At 43.2% G+C, this 24765-nt stretch overlaps 2 protein-coding genes across 5 annotated transcripts in view; one reads left to right on the forward strand and one right to left on the reverse strand.

The window, feature by feature from the left end:
• The first annotated feature begins 586 nt into the window (after positions 1-586).
• The window catches only part of LOC103722876 (ribonuclease J), a 63528-nt gene continuing 39349 nt past the window's right edge, over positions 587-24765 (forward strand). The window contains exons 1-8 of one of the 2 annotated variants that reach the window (XM_008813579.4): positions 587-1001; positions 1812-2040; positions 3039-3162; positions 4151-4207; positions 4491-4682; positions 4757-4834; positions 18258-18440; positions 18573-18653. In XM_008813579.4, the coding sequence (XP_008811801.1) occupies positions 890-1001; positions 1812-2040; positions 3039-3162; positions 4151-4207; positions 4491-4682; positions 4757-4834; positions 18258-18440; positions 18573-18653 (1056 nt within the window). In that variant the 5' untranslated portion in view covers positions 587-889. Of the gene's footprint in view, positions 1002-1811; positions 2041-3038; positions 3163-4150; positions 4208-4490; positions 4683-4756; positions 4835-18257; positions 18441-18572; positions 18654-24765 lie in introns of those variants that run through there. The other variant, XM_039129875.1, reaches the window with a different exon arrangement.
• LOC120111851 lies at positions 19496-23194 on the reverse strand. Of its 3 annotated transcripts, XM_039129877.1 has the most exons (3): positions 21000-23194; positions 20846-20921; positions 19496-20747 (listed from the first exon to the last, which is right to left on the reverse strand). In XM_039129877.1, exons 1-3 carry the CDS (start codon positions 21084-21086, stop codon positions 19504-19506), a joined length of 1407 nt encoding a protein of 468 aa, XP_038985805.1. In that variant the 5' UTR covers positions 21087-23194; the 3' UTR covers positions 19496-19503. The 3 variants fall into 3 exon arrangements, 1 of the variants encoding a protein (XP_038985805.1); XR_005513254.1 differs by having other exon boundaries at positions 20846-23194; XR_005513255.1 differs by having other exon boundaries at positions 20728-20921.

Genomic DNA, 24765 nt, shown 5'->3' on the forward strand with positions numbered 1-24765 from the left:
ATACGCGCACATACACATAAATACATAATATACACATAGCTATGTGTATTTACCAATTATTCTTTTATGATTAAAAAAATTAATAGAGAGTGTGAAACAGTAAATGCTACTTCTAGTAGTCTTTCTGTAACATACTAAATGCGATTAATATTTATTATTGAGCTTAATCATTCTCAGATCTTTTTTTACAACTTCATATTTTTTGATGGCACAGATGCTTAGATAACAAAAGATAGATGTATAGATGCCATCTTTAGATTCAACTTTTTCTTTATATTTCTTTATATAATTACTCTTCATATTTCACAATTCATGAGTCAGCATTTTGAATGTACTATATAATTTTAAAAATAGTTCAAAATATAACAAATTAATTTATTAAATACCTGATTTTTATTCGAAAACTATCCGATATCCGATATTTCTTGGGTCCAGTAATGAGAGGATCCAATTAAATTTGAGTTAGATTTGGATCCTAAATTGGTCCGAACCCGGCCTGCAGAGAAAGATGCGCTGGACCGACCTGACTCTACGTAGACATGTTCGGTACGTGATAAGCCTGCCGCTCGTTCGCCGCACCCTGTCTTGTGTTTCCCCCCGCCGATGCGGCTGAATGCCACCAGCGAGCAGCAGGAAAGGCGATAAGATAGATATTTCCGCCCCATCCAAAACAAAACCTCACTCTCTCTCCGTTTCCCGCTTCCGTCCTCACTCTACCATCATCTCATCTCCCTATTGCTCCGCCCTCCATCCAAAGCTAACATCTCCCTAAAACCCTAAGACGGCTGTAGGGTTTCGATTCGCCGTGAAGAGCTCTCACGCTCGATCCTGGAGCTCCTTCTCCTTCTCGTCCCTCTCCTCTTCTGACCATCTCTTCGAGAGGGGAGCCATGGTTTCTCTCAGCGTGCTCCCATCTCTCTGCCCCTGTGGGCTCTCCCGGAGGCCCAGGCTTCCGAAATCCATAGTTCGGTGCTCTCTCGGATCGTCTTCCTCGGTCCCAGGTCTCTTCTCTTATTTCCCTCTCTCGATTTAGGTGCCAGCTTGTTTTGATTGCTCGCTTTAGGTAGATTGGTCTGGGTTCCTGCTTCTTTAAATTGGCTTCTAATTTTTATTGTTGCATTTTCCCCCTTTTTTGGCCCTTTTCTTAAAGAATAAATGTCGATTTAGATATTCTCGTGACGACTTTGGAACAATATAAATGCTAATAACAAAGTATCTGTTCTAGCTGGGATAGAGGACACTGGCAAAATTTCGCAGGCCCATCTAATTTGGAGTTTGGACAGCTTCCGATGTCAAAGATTCATGTTTTTTTCTACAGTGCCTAACGTTTATTTTTTGCAGGCAGGCTTCATATTGTGGCTATCCTTTGAAACCATTTTATGTATCTTCCAAAACCACACTGTCCAGATTATGAATTTGGGCTCCCTAGCTTTCTTTACCTGGTTGTTGTACCATACCATTTTGTTTGGCAGCCCACACTATCCAGATTATGAATTTGGACTGCCTAGCTATCTTTACCTGGTTGTTGTACACATACCATTTTGTTTGGAAGCATAATGCTAATAATATTGCCCAAATTCCTTTACGGCTTTCCCCTGCACTCCTATCCTGTCAGTGTGTGAATATATATATATATTTTTGTGCTTTAAGTGGCAATAAATAATACTGTAATTGTTGACCTTGTAGCTTTTGTTTATCTGTGAAATGCAATAATGTGATATTGTGGATGTTCTCATAACTGCTAATTCTTTGGTTTTGATGTTTCTATTCTTTGTAGTCTTACTGCCAGCACATTGACATTTCAATTGTAGGTTCCCGGGAATCTAAAGTTTCCCGCAGAAAATCCAGAAGAACTGAAGGGGTGCGGAAAAGCATGGAAGATCCTGTCCAGCGCAAATTGGAACAGTTTTATGAAGGATTAGATGGTCCACCACTCCGTGTGCTTCCAATAGGCGGTTTGGGGGAAATTGGGATGAACTGCATGCTTGTAGGAAACTATGACCGTTATATCTTAATTGATGCAGGTGTCATGTTCCCAGAGTATGTTTCAGAAAGTCAATTGCATTTGCATTATCCATTGCAGCTATACTCCAGCCTATTTTATGTATATGCTTGATTCAACTGTAGACCTAATTGGAATATTAAAGCTCAAAAGCCTATCAATTTAGATAGGAGTAAGACGTTTTTGATTTCATGATCATGATTTTTTAACCTATTGTTTAATCTTAGAAATTTTGACCGAAGGCCTGTTTGGTTGCTTGGGCTAAAAATCCTATGGGATTCACGGGTTGGGCCAGTATAACCAGCAAAATTAAAAATTTATAGGCTGGGCTAGGCCTATATTCATAAATACCTAGGAGTAGCTTTGCAATGGGCCGGCTAGGAATGTTGCCCTATTGCTAGGGTCTTTTTTTTTCTTCCGATGGGATTTGGGCCGGCTTACTCCAAAGCTACTCCTGAATATTTATGAATATAGGCCTAGTTCAGCTTATAATTCTAGAATTTTGCTGGTTGTATTGGCCCAACCCACGAATTTCATAGGATTTTCAGCCCAATCATTCAAACATGCCCTGATGTATTTCTAGAGAATTTGGATTTTTTTAAGACACACCTGGAAAGCTACTTTCAAAACTCTTATATTTCTTTTTCACGATAGATGAAAAATCATAGAATATCAGTTTTGTTTTTCTCTAGTTCACCCAAATAAAGCTTCTGTGAAGTGAATGAACATACAACAGAACTTTTTTTATGGCATTGTGGGAAGTAGTTGTTTTTCCTTCCTTATGCTACTTGTTGTAGCGCCTCAATCATATTATTCAAGTCCTAGCCATATTACAAATTAAAATGTTGTGCGAAAATGCTTTATTTTGTGCATATCCATTTCTATCTTTTATTTTACATTTTGCATATTATATATTCCCTGCATGTCTGCTGACTTTTCTAATACAGTCACATCATATGTTGTGCTTCTATCTACTTCTTAACATTCCTCACTGCTGCTACTTTGGTTTTTAATGGCTGTGTTACATGCATAATAGTTATGATGAGTTTGGAGTCCAAAAGATTGTTCCTGATATAACATTCATCAAGAGATGGAGCCATAAAATTGAAGCAGTTGTTATAACACATGGCCATGAGGATCACATTGGTGCGTTGCCATGGGTAAAGTTTCATTCTAATGCTTGAAACTGTTGTATCTTTTTTACATTTGACATTATTATGATTCTCTATATAATTAATTCAAATGATATTCATCGTAACAGTTATAAGTTATGTATTCAAATATGTTTTATTAGAGAATGGCTGTTTGCATCACCTTTCCTGAGAGGTTAGGTTATACTCAGAACATAATATGCAGGATGATTTGGGAAGGTGAATGTGTTTAAGTGCTTCCTGCAATTGGTTCTTGGTCTTGAATGAACCAAAAGCAGTTTCATGTTCAAGATTTTTGAGGTTGTTAGGGCATAAATTTATTTGTCATTCGCATCACTTATTCATCAGCATTTCTTTTCCATTCTGTTAGTAAATTAGCAATGCAGAATGGTAGAATCATGTAGAGATGAAACCACTTGGAAGTATCTCAGTTTTTTCCTGACCCATTAATTGAATCTGATTATCATTGGTAAACAAATACTGCTTGTGCTCTTATGGTCTAACTAGGTTTAGTTGCTTCAGAACACTTTTGCTAGACCTGGACCAGTTTAGTTGGACTTTTAGAAGTCAACAAGTGGTCTCTAACAGAGATGCACTTTTACTTTATTCATTTACAAATCAATGATGACTTCGGATCAATAGCTAAATGGAAAAGTTTTCATAAAGTTGTTGGAATATCTGCTTCAATTTGAAAATAAATTTCTTGGTATACATACCACAATTAAAGAATGTAAGTTTCTTTGGTTTGGCAGTATTCTGTGCATGGTGCTATCATAAATCTTTTTTCTACTCAGCTGAAGATATGTCTTTCGCAATAAGATCTCTTATCATGTATATGCTGTTGGTCATGTAAGGATGAATGACCACATTCTTTTTATTGCAAATATGATATCTGAGCATCATTTTACATCAATCTTCTGCACTTGTTGCATTCCCTCAAATTTTGAAGTAGCTAAATGTTCTTGCGGTTTCTGATTCGTACTGCTCTATGAAACAGGTTATCCCAGCTTTGGATTCTCATACACCAATATTTGCTTCATCTTTTACAATGGAGGTATGTGTCACTAATGATAGCAAGTTGCTGTAATAAGTTTGAAGGGTATACTTGTATAGGTTCAACATTGACAGATTTTATGATGTTATAGATTTTATATGCATCAGATTTTTTTATTTTTTATTTTTTACTTTTATGCATGAAACGAGCATGTTTATCTCCAAGTAATCTTTATCTCTTGCATGCAGGCATCCACCCCCACATTTCTTCTTTCCTTTTCAAAATCTCTTTATGACCTTTCACACAAAAAAGTAAGAAGCTTTCTGTTTTTATCTGTGAACAGCTTATTAAGAAGCGATTGAAGGAGTTTGGGATTTTTGTTCCATCCAGGCTTAAGTTATTTAAGATCAGAAAGAAGTTCCTTGCTGGACCATTTGAAGTGGAGCCGATCCGTGTAACTCATTCAATTCCTGATTGCTGTGGCTTGGTTCTCCGCTGCAGTGATGGTACCATTCTGCATACTGGTGACTGGAAGGTAAACTACATTGTTATTATGAAGCTTTTAATATCTATTGGTCTTAGTTGCATAATAAATTAAATGTTTTGCAGATTGATGAGTCACCATTGGATGGTAAAGTTTTTGATCGTGAAGCATTGGAGGAGCTCTCTAAAGAAGGGGTGACTTTAGTAAGTTTTCTGAGTATATATTTTCTCATTCTGTTTCCCTTTGTTTTTCTTTCTTTCTTCATTGTGAGATAGAGCTCTGAATATCTGATATGCTGTGAACTGTACCCTGCTCGTGTATCGTTGTTGTGTGTAATGTGTTGCCTGTTTCTCTTATAAGCAATCTATCTACTGTCAATCGTTAATCTCCAAATATTTATATTTATTTGAATCTTTTATGCCTATGGAGCTCTCCAAGATGGTGGAAGCTTTCTGTATTTTTTCTTGATCACTTCTTGCTCAACTACTTTATGATTGTCCCTTTCTTAATAAGTCGTACAAAGAAAGTACCACCCATATAATTAAAAATTTATCGTAAAGATTCTGCACCTGTGACCTCTCTTTTTGTGTAGGTAAATAAATTGTCACCATTGCAAAAACCAGCTTCATTTGAATATGTTGTTAGAATCTTTACAATTAAGATTTGGCACATAAATATTTGATTTCATGTTTTACAACTCCATGAGATGGCCTAGTGTTTAGGATTCAATAAAATTGGAATGCAAGAGATAAGCTGCCTTGAAGTTTAGCCACCATGTCCTGCTAGTAGTATTGTTATTTGTCTTTTAACTGTCAAGAACACCTTAACATGTTACCTAAGTAGTTCATTTATGCTACAAGTGTAGTTTTGAAAATTGATATAGAACCAAGGTTTTGAGGAATAAAGTAGAATACAAAAGAAAGAAACAGAAGGTATTCATGTAAAAGAGAAGGGATGGATATTTATTATGCGGCTACTACCATGAAATGGACTAAATACATTGTATTAACCACACTCAGATAAGTAAGACAGATTTAACATTGTTATTACTATGTTGCTACAATTGTGGATTAGCAATAATTTAAAACCATCATAAACCATGGTTACTATTGAAATAAACATTTACTAGAATCGAAGAGATAAAGTAATTCATGAATTTGTTATAATCACTATTACTAGGACCATGCTAATTAAACATCAAAAGTTTTTAATTAAAAATGTTTTGAACTTTATTGAGAATAAAAAAAAATCAGTAGGTGGAGTTGTTTATAACTCAAAATTCTAGAAGATAATCCATCTTACACCCAACCATGATTGGTCTATTTTATAATGTTAACAAACCTAAACAACAACTTTTCTCTTGAGGAAAACTAATCTAAACAATAATGTTTAATTGTCAATCCCATGTTCAACTTTGTGAGAATGATGACCGATCTAAACTATTTAGGCATAGGCAGAAAGAAACCGAATAGTAAGAAAAGGAAGTATCACTTATGACTTATGGCCTTAATATATTAGGGTAGTGGAGATAAATCTCTCTTTTCTTGAAATATGGAAAACAAAAAGAGAAAGATCGTTAGGGCAAAACCAAAACAAAGGAAGCTACAGATGAACCAGTGAAAAATAGATATATATCTTATTAATTTGACTCTTTATATATGCTATTGGCTACCTGATTTGATCAAAGCCCTTGCTTCTTTGTCTGATTAGAATTTTAAATGAAATGCCAAAACGAGGTGAGAGTCCAAGCTTCCTCAAATAACATCAAAAGGAATTGTCCTGATTCATAGATCTAGTTGGGAGTTCATTAATATCCTATGAATTAGAACAACCCTGTGATGTGAGCAGGATAGGGGGGCCCATGCTTGGGTTTGAGGTGGGATGGCAGCTAGCCAATGTTTTAGGAGACAGTGGTTAACAGTATCTGGAGAACTACCAAAAAAAGGCTGCTCCACCCCTATGAAGTATAGTCTTGGCTGTGGGCAACTTTTGCTGAAAACCTATAAATATTCTCTAATTGTAAAGCATAAAAGCCTTACTGTAAGTCCTGCTATATGTCTCCAGATATATAACCTATAAATGCAGATCTATAACCTGTAAATACCATATAAACCTAAATGTTACAAATTCTTTATGCGCAAATTCCAATTAAATCAATGACAAAACACATATTCCATCATAAATTGTTAAAGACACTTGATATATTAATATTTAAGTTAAAACCTAAAATAGTAAATGCCATTCTTTCCTCTAAGCAGTTGAATCAGTCCAAGTGCAAAATAGCAATGGAAGCTCAGAAGACATGATTGAACCTAACAAAAAAAGAGACTAGTCAATGTTAGTTTCAGTAAATAGGTGAAAATAACAACAAAGGATGCTGAAAATTGGAGGGCAACACATGCATGGCAAATTAAAATCCTATATTGGGAGCAAGGCTGAAAGAAGTCACAAATTTATAGGAATGGAATAATGCTTTAGTGCTACCAACATTAGGTTATTGAAATTGTTGCCGTTGAGAATCGGTATGACTGAGGTGCCGGGCTGGCGAGGTTGCTGGAGGGCTCGATGGTCAACTGTTCAAGTTGTGTAGATCGGTGACGTACTCGAAATCGTGCTTGGAAGATGGGGTCATGCTCGGGATTTTGCTCCGAAGTTGGGTTCAACTTGAAACAGCAAAGAGGAAGAAGTCCTTTTGCCGAAGAGTGTCCGACGGGGACCTTCGTTGCCTAAGTCAGAGAGACTCTCAAGGAACAACGGAGGTTGGGAGCGATAACATGATGGTGTGTGAGAGCTTGAGAGCACTTACGTAAAGGCCCCCTAGGATTGGATTGTATAGGTGAGGGCTGGCACCTGTTTTCAGAGGATTAGGGCATGTGAGCTGGCCATTTTTAGCAGGCTGCCACATGTTTCGAAGATCACGCACAATTGTTTTGCATGTGCGTCATGCTCTGCGTATCTCACAGGCGCGGTTGGGAAACCACCTATGATTATAGCCGAGGTGTTGGTAACTAGGGGGAGATTTCGAAATTCAAAAGGTTCTTTGCATGCTTCTAGGCTTGCCACATGGCAGGCCTTGGTTGATAGGTTGAAGGCCTCAAGGATGGGTTTGATTGGCTGGTCCTCCACGTCAGCTGTGGTCGGTTCCAAGGCGTATCACTTACCCCTCGCTTTTCAGGTTGAGTGAACTTGTTGGCACAGATGGTGGAAGTAATCCCGTCGACGAGACCAACCAGTCGAGGTGACATGTGAAGCCAAGCCAGGCGATGTTGCTGTGCCATTGTGGTTGTCCTTTCAATTTTGGCGTGGAGGTTTTCCAGATACTGCATTTATGAAGGGTGTGGTTGCTCCTACCTCTCTCGAAGTGTTGTCATTCACAGAGGGAATATCGACTTAATGATTAGAGTTTAGGGATCGATGATGATCCGAGGGACTATCTGGAAGCGAACGCTCGGGCGACATATGGTGAGGATCAACTAGGGTAGGTGAGCCATCAGAGTTTAGCCCTTTCGCTGGAGTTTGTTTGCTATAGTGAATCTTTTGTAGGTTTTTCTTAAGCTTTTGTTCTTGGCTTGTTTTGGGTCTCCTTTCTCTTTTTTTCTTTATCTTGCCTTTGGTCTTCCCCCATGGATCCATCTATTGATGACTGGTCCACGGGTGTTGAGGGAGCAGGTCAGGACTCTCCTGACTGAGCTTCTGTGGCCTCGGGGGAATCCACCTCGAGGTCATCTTAGGTTCGGATACTGAAAGAAGTATTCTGGAAGAGTCTGACCTCCATTAGATTTAGGCCGAGTTTTTTATCCCTCGAAACTTCTCGGAGTTGCTTGGTCCTTCTGGTTGGGTGATGTTGTCGGGGAAGAGTCTGGTTGCCCTTTATGAGGGGTGAGGATGGAGGTGAGGCTCTCCATTCATTTGATTATTCTTGACTTGCTAGCCCAGTATCAGCTTGTCCTGTCCTAGTTTGTCCCCACTGCATGGAGGATGTTAGTCGGCCTTTTCTGCTTTTTGAGATTCCATGGGATTGTCCCAATCATGGGGCTTTTCTGAGCCTTCATCCAAGTCAAGGCACACCCTTAGAATAAAGGGTGATTCCCATCCGGCTCTTCTTGTATTCATGGTTGGAAGGCTAGTTCTTTTTTGTGACCTCGACGGATTTCTTGGGCTTTTCGACATGGTGGAGGACATCACAAAAGAAGGCGTTGAGCCTTTTCCCCATCTTGTTGGATAAGGAGCAGGAGTCGATCGACATCCTTCGCCAGATGAAGGCCCTAATTTTTGTCGAGCTGCTTAGTGAGGCGAATTTAGTAAGTACCAGTCTCAGTTCCGCTTCCGTCGGGGGTAATTTTCTCCATCTTGTCTTTTTCCCTTTTATTGAGGTTGTTTGGCTGGTTGTTTTTATATTTGCAGTGATGAAGTTTGATGTGGACAAGTTGTTTAACTCCTTAAAGAAGAGACCTGAAGGAGGTAGTCTGTCGTCAGGGAAGAAGGTGGTGGTGGGCTCGCCTGCTATTGAGGCTGAGCCCCCCACCGCATCAGGCTTAATCGTAGGGCCGAAGAGAGGCCCACCAGAGAGGAATCGCTGGAGGTGGAAGCAATCGCCGCCTTCCCCGTTTTGGCCTGTCCCCCTATCTCAGAGGCTTTTCTGGAAATGTTTTCATTTGGGGCCTTCGAGGCCGTTTAGGCAGTTGCGCCTGCAGCTGCATCGGCTTTTGCGACTGCTCCAGAAGCCATTCAAGTTCCCATGGATGTCTGAAGCAACCCCATATTCGGCTGCTTACCTAGGGGCGATAGGGTTTCGGCGCCTACCCTGGATGCCGTTTCAACTCTAGCGTCGGTGTCCAAACCAATGCTTACCTCGTCCACTGCCATCGGGATTTTTCATGCATCTGCCTTGACATCCTGGCCTTTTCCGTAGGGTCCTGAGTCGGCAACATTCCGACCAAATTGGTCGGTGAGGACTACCAATTCGGTGCTTTGCTAGGGCGATCCTAGAGTAATGTGGGATATGGTCCGGAGGTTATGCTCCCCGAAGACGAGCAGAAGCTTCGGAGGAGGCCAGTCAAGAACATGCTCACAACGACATGCCGCACTGCTAATGAGGTAAAGGCACAAGCTCTAATACTTTAAGACTCTTTCTCCGTTGAAGGAAATGACTATCTTCTCCTTTTTGTTTGCTGGGGATGTACGTCGCCAAAGTGATCATCGAGATCATCCGCTTTTACCAGCGAAAATCAGAGAGATTGATCGCCGCATCCGAGAGGCCGAGCGAAGGAGGGCTTAGGCCGAGGAGAAGCAGGAAGCAACTAAGAAGGCAAGAGAGGAGGCGAAGGCCCAAGTCCGCCTCTCTGAAATAAGGGCTAAGGCCGCCGAGGGTGAACTGAGCTTGATGGCGACAACTTTAGGCAATCCAGCGGGTAGTCAACAAGGAGATGGCCTAGGACAGGAGAAAGGACGATGAGGAGATCGCTCGTCTGAAGGACATGGTGGCCGAAGTTGAGGGCAGAGCTTCTCAAGCTAAGGAGAGGTTTGCCTGGGCGGATGACAAGACCACCCGATCGGAGGAGCTATCGCTGAGGAGAAAGCCGCCTGAGCTTGAAGAAGTAGCCCGCACCAAGGAGGAGGTCGCCCAAGCTGAAAGGGCTCATGCTAAGGAAGAGACCTAGTGTGCCGTTGCAGAGTACAAAAAATTGCAGGAGCCTGCAACAAGATGTCGGAGGCTGCCAGGGACTCCTTCAAGAAAGGCTTCACTATCTGTCAACGAAGGGTCAATAAGTTGCTTCCTAAGGTTGATCTCAGCTCAGTCACTTTCTTGGGGGAATCTTCCGACGAGTGGGCCTTCTTGAGAGGGAGTGACGACGAAGAGGAGGAAGAAGAAGAGGAAGAGGAGGAAGAAGAAAAGAGAGGAGATGAGCAGAATATCTCGGATATCCATGAGCTGGAATTTTGTACTTCTATGCTACTTTTTGTAATCCTTCCTCTTCTTGAATGGAATGGATTATCTTCCCATCTCCCTCTTGTTCATTCAATTTTCACCAAGTGTTTTGCTTGGAATAGCTCGTTCCATGGACTTAAACTTTCGTTTGGCGTTTAGGTAGAGCAGCTCGGTACCTTGGCTAATGCATAGCTTATGGTAGCTCGGCATATGGTCCGAGGTAGGCTTGCTTGGGGAAGATTGGCGAGAAAACTATTGCAGGCTCAAAGTGGCCTACCCCCCAGTTGCTACATGGTTGGGCCCTATATTTGAAATGGTCTTTTTTAAAATCATCCATTCATCTTGTAAGGTGTGGATGTGCTTGTTTTCGAGGTCCCAAGGGACTTTCCTTAGGCACGCTGCCTGGTGAAGATCTTTCTTTGAGCTTTGCATTGTTTTTATGAGGATAATAACTCTTGGTGATGCTATCCCAAAAGTTAGGTTGTAGGGAATGTTTCCTGAAATGAATGCGGATCGTCAAGAGCTCGGTGGTTTGACACATGGCGGGTGATCAGATGGGATGACTTGATCTTAGTCGTTTGAGTGGCCGATAAAAGAAGCAAGGACTCGCCCCTTTGTGAAGAGGACAATCTCCACCTTTCATTTCCGTTTTCTTGTCCTTTGCCTGGGCATGATGAATCGTTCATTGGCAGAATGGTTGCTAGATCATCTCAAGGCTCTCCAATTGAGTTTTTAGCAGGCCATGGAGCAATTTGGCGAAGGTCGAAGGCGAACTTGGACTTCTCCATGGCAGATTGGTTGCAGGAAGGGCGATGCCAGCCCATCATAAGGCGACATCAACCCATCATAAGGCGATGGAGATAAAGGTGGAGCTGAGGTTGGCCAAGATCCAAGCAGAAGAAACAGACCTTAGGGTCTTCGAATTCATGAGGGAGCTGCAAGTTGTACGCCAGCATGCCATAGAGATCGAGAACAAGTCTTCCCAAATAATAGAGTGCGAGCCTTCGGCTGGGTCTGAGTAGAACATTGTTGAGTTTGCACTGGGACTGCTAGGATGAGAACTCCCCCTTGACCCCTTCGAGCTTTTTGAGGGGGCACAACACAAGGTAAGAGCTGGACTCCTTTTGGATGTTGTAGCCAGTGAGGGTTCGACCGTCCTCAAGCTGCCCTAATGGAGCGTGGCTTCTCGATTAACTATTACTTCATCTGAATTGTAGTGTTCTATGTTACCCCATTTTTGTAAATTTGCTTGGTTAATAGACCATTACCACTGTAACTAAAGCATTGGATGAATAAAGGTTTCTCTTATCCCTTTGTTTTTCATTTTTTGCTTTGTTTGATGTGGTGTGTACAATCCGGTGGGGTTGAATCGGCTAGCACAATGTGTCGCTATCCTGAAAACTATTAGATTTCAACCTTTTGGGGGATCGAGTTGCGGACTCATCACTGGTGAATACCGAGGCCTTGTCCCTTAGGCTCGGTGTCAACTTTGTTTATTGAGAGCAGTGATTTGCAATATTTGCATGTGCGGACTATCTGAAAAGGTTGCTATTGGTTTCCAATTGACTGACTGCCAATGGCACCGATCAACGTTTTATCTGGGCTGCTGCTGTTTTGATGAGGATCGATTAACTGGTCAAGTTCTTGGCTCGGAGGCCGGTCCCTCTACTTGTGCTGTGCTGACCTATGGAGGTCAGTTAGCTCGTCAAGTCTTCGGCTCGAAGATAGGCTCTTCTACTTGAGCTGTCTCGACCTATGGAGATCAGTTAGCTTATCAAATCTCGACTCAGAGGATGGTCCCTTCACTTGGGCTGTCCTGATCTAAGGAGGTTGGTTAGCTCGTCAAGTATTCGACTCGCAAGTCGGTCCCTCCATTTGGGTTGTCCCGACCTATGGAGGTCGGTTAGCTCGTCAAATCTTCGGCTTGGAAGCCGGTAAGACAGGGTATTAGCCCCTACGGAAGCTCTTCCAAGAACTTTCTAGCTGTGATGGCTTATAGGTCGGGGCTGTTAAGTAGCTCGTCCAACGAACGGAGGTGTAGGCCCCCGCAGAAATTCCCCCAGAAACTTCCTACCCACGAAGGCTTATAGGTTTGGGCTGTTAAGTAGCTCGTTCGACCCATCATGCTCGAAGGCGTCTTTGTCGACGGTCACACTAGGATGCGCCTGATCTTGTGGCTAGAGTCCGATCTGAAATACTTAGACGGTTTTTGCCAAAAGAGAAGAGTTTCATTGATGAGCTAGACTTACAAAATGTATTGGTACACCTTACTGATAATAAATCTGGAGGTTGGTGGAATTCCATGTTCGAGGTATGGATGTTCCATTCAGATGCTCTGGGTGGTAGGTTTCGGAGCGTACGATCTCGGATGTCCTATACGATCCCTTCCAGTTTGGTATGAGCTTACCCCATGTGGCTGGTTGGGCCACTTTGATTCTTCTGAGTACTAGGGCCTCAGATCCTAAAAATTTGACTCACTCGAGAGTTGTAATATCGGGCTGCTCATCGTTGGTATGTAGCCATACAAATTAGAGCTCGTTCCCTTGTCTCTTCAAGAAGGTCAAGGTTAGCTCAGAGGTAGACGGTAGGAGTCCATTCGATGAGACGGTAGATCGATGCCTAAGGTGAGGCTAAAAGGTGTTTCTCCTGTCAGAGTCCAATAAGTGGTTCGGTAAGCCCGAAGAATACTATGGAGCTCATCCACTCAGAATCCTTGTGCTCTATCCAGCTACATCTTCAGGTCTTGCAGGATAGTTCTGTTAGTCACTTCGACCTCTTTATTTTCTTGTGGATGCCCAATTGAAGTGAGCCTATGGTCTATATGCAGGTCAACGTAGAAGCCTCTGAAGCGGGTGTTGTTGAACTACCTCCCATTATCGGTAATAATGGATCGAGGAAGTCCGAAGCGGCATATAATGAACTTTCATGCAAAATCTTGGGCATTTTTCTTAGTGATCTAGGCTAGGGGCTCTGCCTCAATCCACTTAGTGAAGTAGTTGATGGGACCATTAGGAATTTTCTCTGCTCCTTTGCATGAGGGAATGGTTCAAGGATATCCATTCCTAACTAGGAAAGAGGCCAAGGAGCGCGGTTCAAAGTAAGTGGAGCTGCCGGCACCGCTACCATCCTCTCCTTGGCATGACCCTCTTAGCCGACCTTGATCCTTGTCCCAGCTCCAAGGCATATAATCCAACCGATATTGCATTAGCCATGCCAATACTCTATGGCCGACTGGCTCCTGTGGATCCCCACGAGACATCACCCCGCAATGCTTATGGGACTTGCCTATTAGGGTAGCTCAATTCCTTGTCCGACTAGTCTCTTTTTGCCTCTTGTCTCCACCATAGAGATCAAGAACACATAGAGTAGCCCGAACAATTCCTAGAGGACCAACCTCTCGGAAATCCCCTTCCTGTGCAATGTGGCCAGCTCGTCCGACTAGCATTGCCTCAAACGCCTCCACGCGAGACCATTCGGGTGTGGCATTGCCTTGCCCCGCAATCGTGCCATGGTGGACTCGTGTCCTACGACTCTAGGGGAGTCGGGAATGAGACTAAAGCTTCGCGTCCCTCCTCAACCAAGAGGAAGCCTCGAGTATCCCCAAATGTCTTGGCAGTCTATTGCCATGCCAAATATCATGCTTCTCGAGCTCTCCGATATCATGCCATAGTCATGCCAAACCCTCCACCGCATCATGCCCTGCCCATGCCGGCATCCCCTACGACGGGCCCGTAGTTAAGTCCGTGACAATTCTCCTCTACTCAAGCTGTCGACGCCCTTATTGACGTCCAAGCCACTGCTCTGCAGTTTGGTTGCCGTGACCAAATGTCCATTGCAGCTACTGCAACTACGGTTCCTTAAGCCAAAGCCCCACGGCCTTGGTGTCCTTATCCTTTCTCCACCACTGAGAATCCATCATCCACACCGCACTGACTCTTCCACGGAACCAATTGGTCCATATCCTGATGTTGGCTTCTACCTTTGTCATTGTGCTGTGGTCCTCTGACCTTCTAACCGCATGGCACTTGTTGGACTCTTCCAAGGCTTGACTCCCGGTTGCTCCAATCTGAGAGCAACCACTGCATCTTCTGACCTTCCAACTGTATGGCACTTCTCAGACTCTTCCAAGGCTTGACTTTCGATTGCCCTAATTTGAGAACGGCCACCACATCTTTTGACCTTCCAACTGCATGACACTTCTCAGACTCTTCTAAAGCTTCACTCTCGATTGCCCCAATCTGAGAGCGGCCACTGCTTCCGCCAGAGCATCCTTGGTCCTCTGACCCATGAAATCCACTGAAAACTAAGCAGAGTGACGCTCCTTGGACTCTTCCCAAGGCTTAACTCTCGATCCTTCTTGATCTAAGAGCGGGCAAACTGGAATTTGCACCTTGTAAGACTTCGACCTCCGACTCAAATTCGTTGCCGGCAGCACAAAACGACACTCCTTGGACTGCATCCAAGGCTTAACTCCTGTCCGTCTGGATCTAGGAGTGGCCCTCCCAATTAGTCCCCTCTAGCAACTCATCTCCAACACCTGGCCTTGCTACATAACCACCTTGCGACCTTGTGGTAATTTCGATTTTTTCTGTTCAGCACCATGCCTTCGGACCTTTCCACACTGCACCGTTGCCAAGTAGAAGCAAGTCGCCTCCATTTCTTTGCGTCATCCCATACCAACACTCAGGTCCACAAATGCTACCAAACGGGACCTTGATATCCGATCAAGGTCACTTCCTGCTTTGCTCAAGTCTCTCAACATAGCAATCTTCACTCCCAGCTCCAATTATCTGCCTCTATAGAACTACTGTCATGCTGTCTTCTGAGATACTCAGCCTATCTGGCTGCTTTTTTGTCTTCACCTTGAGTCTGTGGAACCAATACAAGGCTATTCCACTAGCCTGCCTCACTTCTGACTCCAATACCTCGACACCCTTTTGCAAATGACATCTGAGCCTTATAGTGCTTCACAGCATGTCAATTTTTCATCACAACCATCTTGGCCAACAATTGCACCGTCCTCGTGCTTCACCTCCTGCAACCTGACATCGCATGCTCGTGCAGCGAGCAAGCACCCTTGGCCAAATATCTGCTGCCTTAGTTACCTCGGCTTCCCAGCGCCTTCACCTTGAGAGCAGTTTCATGAGTTCCATTTAGATTTTGCCACTCAAGTATGTTAGGTCCACACTTGCCCACACAAGAGATGGCTCTTTCCAATGTTCCCATCTTTATGCAACTGGGTCTCTCAACTCTCCAAGCTTCACCTCAGCTTGTACTTCAAACTTGGATGCTGCACCTTTTCCTCCGCAGTGCAGACATACCCTAGTACCTCAGTCCATTTACCCTACTCTGGCTGTTAGGAGATCCTAGTCCCTCAAGACGCTCTTCCTTGCAATTTTGTATGCAACTCAAGTGCTTCAGTATTTGCGAGCACTCTTCACCCTGAATTCCTTTCCTCAGCCACAAACTGGTAGACTTTTACCTTCACAGGCTCCTATCGGCCTGGGCCATCGATGAGCAACCTTAAATCGTTCAGCACTGAGCATATTGCGTCTGCAACATGCTCCCCCTCTTTGAGTCATTGACAGCCACAATAGACTCAGACATCCAGCTCCTCTGACACTGGACTTCAATATCTATGGTTCATATCATTGCTTTGGATACCCCGTATTTGCAACCAAATGCATGCAACCTGATACCTTACATACCAGAACCCAACAGCAAGCACTACATCGAGCATCGACTTAGCAAACTTTTGCTCTGATACCAACTATCATAGGGTGAGTGTTTTCCTAACCCAAACACTCATGTGGCGCCCCGATATGCTACACACCAAGGTCAGCTTTCTTAAGTCCTTCCTTTGGACACATGCATACGAATGAGCAGCAGTCCAACCTCATAGCCAAGCATGCACTTCTATGCCCTTGCCTAGCAACTCTGTCGAATTGAACACATGCGACAACCATAAGTGTCCGCAAGCAACTCTACCCCTCGGGTCAACAATAACGCTCATGCGCACCTTCGTGCTATAGTATAGGCTCTTCCCAAGAGTGTTCCACAACTCGGCACCTCTGTGCCAACTCTATGGCTTTGCCCCACAAGCCAAGTATTGCTTCCCCAAGATGTCCTGATTCTTAGAGTACTTCCATGCCATGACATAACCACTGTGTCACCGTTCCGCAAACCACCCAACTACCCTTCAAGAATACACAGACCAAATCCACACGGCACAACTATGCATGAGGCTCGAGAAAATCCGTCTCTAGTGCTGCCCAGCTGAGCCACCAAGACGACTTGCACCGCAACAAATTAAAGAAAATCAGTAATATGTTTGCAAATTATCCAATAGTATCAGATATGTTCCTGTTAGAGACTTATAATACATAGAGATCTGCTGTCTCCTCTGTCCAAATTATCACATACAATTTAAATGAAAACTAAACCAAATATTATATTTGTTGATTTGGAGTGATTTGTAGTGATCCAAGTCTCAAGTTAATTTAGTGGTCATGAATACTTGGAACCTTTGGCCCTTTTCTCTTCCGGTCAGTGTGGCATTCTGCTGACCCTGCAGCAGTGTTAGTATCTGCTGTTGCTTACTGACACAAACAGTGGATCTGCTTCTCCATGAAGCCATCTAGCCTATAGTGTTCACATACTTGTTAATTTAAATGATATTTTCTCACTTTATCCAGTACCAAGCATATGTTCTGCACATGATGGTTTTGAGTGGGGGTACTGCATTGGTGAATGTGATTAGGTCAAAGATGAAATATTTGGAATTGTTTTTTCTTTAATCACGAATTCTTTTTAATTGTGAGTATTGATATGGTGCATCCTCACTTTTGGTTAATATATTTCTCCAATTCTCTGTCCAAAGTACTACTGTTGTATCTGTATGATGTGGGATGATTATCGAAGAAGAGGGTATGTTTAATAAGTTGAGCCTCGGAACCTCACATGTAAAGTGTCCAGCCATGCTGGGTCTTCACATTGTAATGTATATCAGAGATTGCCAGCAATTTATGTCCTTAATCTAATTTATTTAAATCAATTTCTGTCATTCATGTATCCACATTTAACTTAACTACTCAATGCTATGATGCTCATGAATTTTCATAATTACCCATCATTATGAAGACGGGCAAAGCTGGTCTTATTACAGTCATGTATATTTTTCTTATTGACATCATGAAGACATTTATCTTGACTAGCTTTAATTTTAAATGAGAAATTAATGCAATATTTATTAAATCAATTAAATTTCATTTAGAACTTATGGATATTGCAAGCAGTGTTTTCCCTCAACTCTGGTGGCTTCTACTTTTTGATTCTTTCATGCATGAATGAATTGTTTTTAGTTTGTTATAGAGTTTAATCATTGCTATTCATTAATTCATTTCTTCTATGAATATGGATTAACTTAATGCAATGAAGTGTTGAGACTTTCTGATGAACCATTTTAAGCATTCTGGTGAGATTTAGCATATAAAGTAGGCTTTAAAGTTTGAAAATTGATGATAGAATTGCCATACACTTCTTCCCTTTGGGAGCATTAAAAATTCTTTTTATTTTATTGGGCATATGCTTTTTTGTTCATGGATTTTTATTGCATGATATTGTGCCTCCATCTTGCTTATCTTTCTAATTTCTGTATCTTTTGCCAACTTTGGGTACTCTCTTTTTATGATTCTTAGATGATGAGTGACTCAACCAACGTTCTGTCACCTGGAAGATCTGTTAGTGAAGCTGTTGTAGCAGATGCATTACTACGGCATATTTCAGCTGCAAAAGGAAGAGTTATTGCTACACAGTTTGCTTCCAACATACATCGTCTGGGAAGCGTGAAAACTGCTGCTGATCTGACTGGTCGTAAATTGGTGAGCTGCTTTAACTGTTACTCTTCATCTGTGATCTTTTTGGTACTTCAAGAAGTTTTATGATTTTCTAGCTTCGAAGGCAGATTACACATTCTGTTTTGACATTTTCATTGGTTTTGATGTATGCAACAGGTGTTCGTTGGCATGTCTCTAAGAACTTATTTGGATGCTTCTTTCAAGGATGGAAAGGCACCAATGGATCCTTCAACCTTGGTATGAGATAGTACCATAAGTTTTCCTACATTTCTTCATCGTGTTAGCTTTATAATCAGCAATGTTTAAGAAAAAGAAAACATGCATGAGTTTGCCTCTGTATTCTTGACAAGGTTTCCATGTATTTTTAGGTCAGTCCTCTTACTGGATTTTTTTGATTGAAATTCTTGCATTCACATTGGAGAAATAGCTTAATTTTTAGAAATAAAAGAATTTACATGCTTTCTTTTTGGGGTATACAATATTATGAGTCATACTTTGTGTTTTTCTGTTTCAGCAAGTTCCTGATTCCTTCCATTTTTTTCGAGTTATAGTGTATTGGGGATGAGTGGAGTGGATGAGCAAGGGGTTTGATCCATATTTCAAGACTGATTAACTATGTTGTTAGCTTGTGTTAGCAATCATATGACTCTGATCTCGCCACTTTGATTTGTTATTGCGCATGACAAGGATTTTATTAGATGCCTGTATCTGTATGTGTGCTGAGGGCCAGTGTTTGCTTATCGAGTAATCAAGTAGAATAATGTTCTGCCCAAGGTTCACGGTACCGATGGTACCGACGTACCGGTCGGCTCCGGTAACGGTACGGTACCGGTGCCGAACCGAGCCGAACCGATACCGTACCGATAGGGCACATTCGGCCTGGTTTCGACCCCATCGTCGTTTTTTTTTTTTTGAGTTCTTTCACTTTTGGATATTTTTTTTTGATGTTTTTATGTTTAGGTTTAAGGTTAAAACTAGATGATGCAACTTATTACTTCCAAATAATTCAAATAATGAGATGAAGAACATAAAATATTTTCAAATTAAGATACAATCAATTACATACATTTAAAGCACTCTCGGATATCTAAAATCGGGTCGAGTGGCGATGCTTCTCGTCAATATCTGGATCATCAGCATAATATGGAGGCAGATCAACCCATCCCTCTAACCAAGCGGCATTGTAGTCTTGTATGCTCAATCCTCGAGGAATGCGCGTCGGGTCATAAGAACTCTCGGATCTATCGCTAAAGCTCTGGCTCTGAGAGGTGTCTTGATAAGGGGTCCATCCGAATATGCCGGCACCAAAATCTGACCCGTAAGACCCTCCGGGCTGCGCAGGGTAGTAGCCACCGGAAGATGACTCCGATGCACCATATCCATAGGCTGGCTGAGGCCGCGGATAATAGGAAGACTCGGAACTTGATACATCAATGGATCCGACTCCACATGGGAGGTCATCTGCAGCTGCATCCTGGCCTCTTGAACGACCTCGAGGAGCTCTTCTTCGATATGCAATGGTATCCGACCGGCCTATATTAGACGGCCTACCGTGGTCCGTATCTTGTGTAGCATGCGTAAACTGAGACTCACCGGTGTATCGAAAACTTTTCTCCGGCTGTGTCTCATAAGTAGTACCATACTGTCTTCTACTTCCTCCATGGCTAGTAGATCCATCACCACCAGAACCTTCATCGCTGCTGGTCCAAGTCTCCTCTTCGACACTCTCCATTGGGGCCCTTTCCTTGCCTTTTCTTCTTTGCTGGGATTGACGCCCTCCTGATCGAGTCGACTGGGTACGAGAGCGTCCTCGTCCTCGTCCTCGCATGAGAGGATCATCTCTTTGAACGGGAGCATCGTACCAGTCATGCGGTGACTGGCTCCCCTCTAGCCACGTCATATCAGCTGTAGGAGTGCGTGGAACGTTGCGCTCAGCCCATTGCTGTGGATCGACCATAGCCTCGGTGGCTATGATGCTGGCTGGTCGTCGAGGCGATCCTGGCTCATCAAGCTCGGGCTCGCGCTGCTGGGCCGCAAGCCAGTCGAGCATAGGATTATCATCATCATCTGTAAAAGTCCTATAGATGGGATCTGCATACTTGAGCTCCACTTCCTCCTGAATGCATTTTAGCCTCAACCGCAGATTGTAGTGCACATAAACTAGATCGTTGAGGCGCTTTTGTGTCAAATGGTTTCTCTGTTTGCTGTGGATGAGGCCGAAGGTGGACCAGTTGCGCTCACAGCCACTCGAGGAGACCGTTTGGGAGAGGATCCGGATAGCTATCCGCTTAAGATTTTTTGCGGATCCGCCAAAATGAATCCACCATTCAGCTGCAAAAATATTGAAGATAATTACATTTTACATATATGATGGCCTCATAGTTGAAGATAATTCAGATGCAGAGGTATCTTGCAGATTTGTATTGTACCTGGATTCATAGTTGTCTTGCTCACGACAGCTGGTCGCTGTCCAAAGCTATGGCTGCCCTCTCTAAATAATTTGGTCTGTGGAAAGAAGCTTGTTGTAGTATGTCAATAATATAAGATCCGATATATTTACATATGTTACTAAATCATAGTTACCTCTTCTATACATGACGCGGCGACTTCTGGATCAGGCTCCATCTTATAAATAACATTACGCAGAGCATGAAGAAGTTCATCATCCATACCAATTCCACTCTCGTATTGAAACCGAGGATTCAGATAGTATGCTGCACATAGATGACACCATCTTAGTATAATTATACAAATATATCAATCAGTATAATTATCAATATTATCGCTTACCTGCTAGATGCAATTCCCTACCCATTTGGGCTCCCCACCGCTGCTCAATGATGTCGATGTACTCCTGGGCATGGGCTACATCTGCCTCCATGATCTGAGCCTTTGCCTTCTCCATCATGTGATACAAAAAGTCCATCTGGGGGTACCTCTCGCTATCCACGGCCCGCAGCACTTGATATAATAGTTTGATAGCCTTGACTATCGCATTGGCCCGCTGCCAGAATGACTGCCTGTTTACCAAGTCTTCCATTTTGCTTCCTTCAGTGCCGGCCTGGGCATATCTACTTTCCTGCCACTCGGGACTGACAAACATCTGACGTAGGGCTCCTTTCTTCTCGATAAGGCTATCAAGTGCAATGTAATTCGTAGCAAACCGTGTGACTCCTGGTCTAAGAATTTCTCCCCCTGCATACTTTCTCATTAATGAAAGAATCCAAGTATGGCTATAAATATACCTGGTGATGCGTTGGGCTATCTCCACTGTATGTTGCACCCTACGGATCTTTCCAATGTCCATCAGGATGAGGTCGATGCAATGTGCAGCACATGGGGTCCAGAAAATTTGTGGTCGCCGCTCTATCAAGACCTGCCCGGCCAACTTATATTGCGGCCCGTTATCAGTGACGACCTGCACGATATGCTCCTCTCCAATCTGATCAATCACCTCCTCCATAAGTCTGAGGATGTATGAGGCGTTGTGCACCTTATCCGAAGCATCAACTGACTTGTGGAAGAAGGTCTTCGTATCACAGTATGTCAGAAAGTTGATGATGGCCCGCTTTGTCGGACCGGTCCAACCATCACACATCAGAGTGAGCCCATATGTGGGCCACTTGCTCTTATATGAGCCAATCCAATTCTCTAGCTCCTCCTTATTGTTGTCAAGAAGCTCACCGTAGATGTCCCTCGGACCTGGAGGATCGACACCGGGACCGGCAGACTGTATGGCAGAAATGGCAGACTTGTAGTATGTATTGTCTGCAGCATTCGCTGGAATGTGGCTGAAGTGGAACCAGGATCCAATAGCTCGCCACATATCCTTCTTCTTCTCCTTCTTCCACATTGTGTCTACCCTTTGCTGCTTTGAATCTCTCCTGGGGAAGGCATGCGGATCTACATCATGGATTGATGCACCTGGTGGAATCCCTCCGGAAGATTTCTTTCGGCCACCAAAACCACCCAGGATAGATGCAATCTGGCTACGTCCTCTACCCTCGCCCTCCCTGACTGAGGTTGTCCTTTGAAACTCTGGATCTTGTCTGCTTCCACCAGAACCGGCGCCCGACTCGAAAAACGAGGGCCCAAATCGAGCCTGATGCCTCGCCACCTCCTCCTGCTGCCACCGATCATCCAGACTCGCCCGCATGGCAGCCTGGATCTGTGCCTCCTCATCTGGACCCTCGACCTCCTGTGACTCCATCAAGTGATAGGAAGGTGCTTCTGCAGCTTGGCGTTCTACCTCCGCTTTCTGCTTGGCAGCCCTCTCCTTGGCTGCTTTGATCTCAGCGAGGTTTTTCCTCATCAGCTGACGGGTGCTCGGTGGGCACTCCGAGCATGCAGATATCTCACGAGAATTACCGGCTAAGTGCTGCTCTAATCTGGTTACCCCTCCTCCTTTGAAGCACTTGTGGCAATAATTGCACTGAAACTGCTGCCGTTCACCGAGCATCTTTCCATGCTCCCAGCCAATATTACGTTCTTGGGGTTGCCCTCTCCTTGACGGCTCCATTCCTACAACCACATTAATTTTTTTCAATTTCTATTTTTTTGTAATTAAAAATTAATGTTTAAATTTTTTAATTAAATTTTAAATTATATAAATTCTGTAAAAACAAAAGTTAATGTCACCATTAACATCGTCCATATATCGACAACATATAAAAAATTCAAGACGAAATGGAATCATTGAATCATTTCCTATTTTTTGGCAATTTTTGACTTAATTTTTTTAAGCAATTTAAATGAAATATTAAAAAAACAATGTAGGGGAAAGAAATTTTACCTTATTTAGTTTTTGCTGGATTTTTCTTCAAGAAAAACGACGCTCTCCGACCTTTCTAATTTTTTTTCATGCCTTTCTCTTCTTTTCCTCCTCCTTTCTCTTCTTTTTCTCCTCCTCTCTCTGCCTTTCCTTCACCTAAGCTGATGGATCTGGCTTCAGCATTCGGTCGGCTTTTATAGCCAACCGTTGAGACATTGTGGCACTTTGAAAAGTGCCACTGTGAGCCACAGCGCGGCACTTTCACGAAGTGCCGCACCGGCACTTTCGTTCGAAGTGCCGCACAAGGCGGCACTTTCGTTCGAAGTGCCGCACAAGGCGGCACTTTCGTTCGAAGTGCCACAGTGTGGCACTTTCAAAGTGCCTCTGGCCAGCCTCTGGCCAGCGCTGTGGCACTTTCAAAGTGCCATAGCGCTGGCACTTCTTTCCAGCACCGAACCGGTGCAAACCGGCTCGGTTCGCACCGGTTCAAGATCATACCGATGAGAACCGAGCGGTTCTCACCGGTTCTAGCATGTACTGGTGCGAACCGGCTCGGTTCGCACCGGTTCGAACAAGGAACCGAACGGTTCCGACCCATATTGGGTCGGAACCGTTTTATACCCCTGAACCGGACCGGTGCCAGTCGGTACCGGTCCGGTTTGGGCTGAACCGACCGGTACAGGTCGGTTCAGCAGACCCTGGTTCTGCCCTTGTTTAGATCCACGGTAAACTGTAACCAGTCAGAAACATTCCATTTCCTGTTTTAGGCTATTTGAAGTCTTTGTTTTAATTGTTGGTTTTTTTGGGTGAACTGTTTTAATTAGTGTTTCTTGATATTGGATAAGTACCCTAAACATTGACTTAGAAACACATGACAGCCAACCCTATTGGGGAAGGGACGCCAGCTGCTTAGGATGCTATGCTTAGATGTTGTACTTGGCTTATTTGGTTTGAGGCAAAGGAAAAGGATTTAACAAAAGCGGCCAGGTTTAGGCATTGATTTTGCATGCCATTTCATTCTATCTTCCCTTGCTCTGTTGTATTCTTCTTTATTTTTGTTTTTCCTCAGTGTCTTCTGAAAACAGGTCCAGTCTGACCTAATCCTTAACTGTTTTTATGTTCTGAAACCAGTCCCAACTGTAGCAATGCATTTCCACTCCGACCTAGTGTATACCAGCCTTTCCATTCCAATTCCAACCTGTGAAAATATATCTAATAATAAGTCCACATCTAATTCAGGATATCGTTCTCTTGGAAGCTTTGCAAACCCATCTTTTTTTACTTTGGATCTTCTATCCAGGACCCCAATATTACCACTCTACTTTCATTAAATGGAAATTTGCTGAAATGAACCTAGATATGAACCCAAGGTCTGCCGAACTGGTATTGAGAGCTGTATTGGCGACCGGTTCGGTACCATATCAACACACAGTATGGGGTGGAAACCGGCGTATGGGGTGGAAACTGTCACGCCAATTTTTTTTCAATCTTTTTGAGCTTCAGTGAATAGTAATCAATTTTTTTTTCTTTTTTTTGAATAATTTTAAATGTTTTTTGATGTTTTTTGATGTTTCTATC

This window comes from Phoenix dactylifera, chromosome 9, assembly GCF_009389715.1.
Source record: "Phoenix dactylifera cultivar Barhee BC4 chromosome 9, palm_55x_up_171113_PBpolish2nd_filt_p, whole genome shotgun sequence".
NCBI lineage: Eukaryota > Viridiplantae > Streptophyta > Magnoliopsida > Arecales > Arecaceae > Phoenix > Phoenix dactylifera.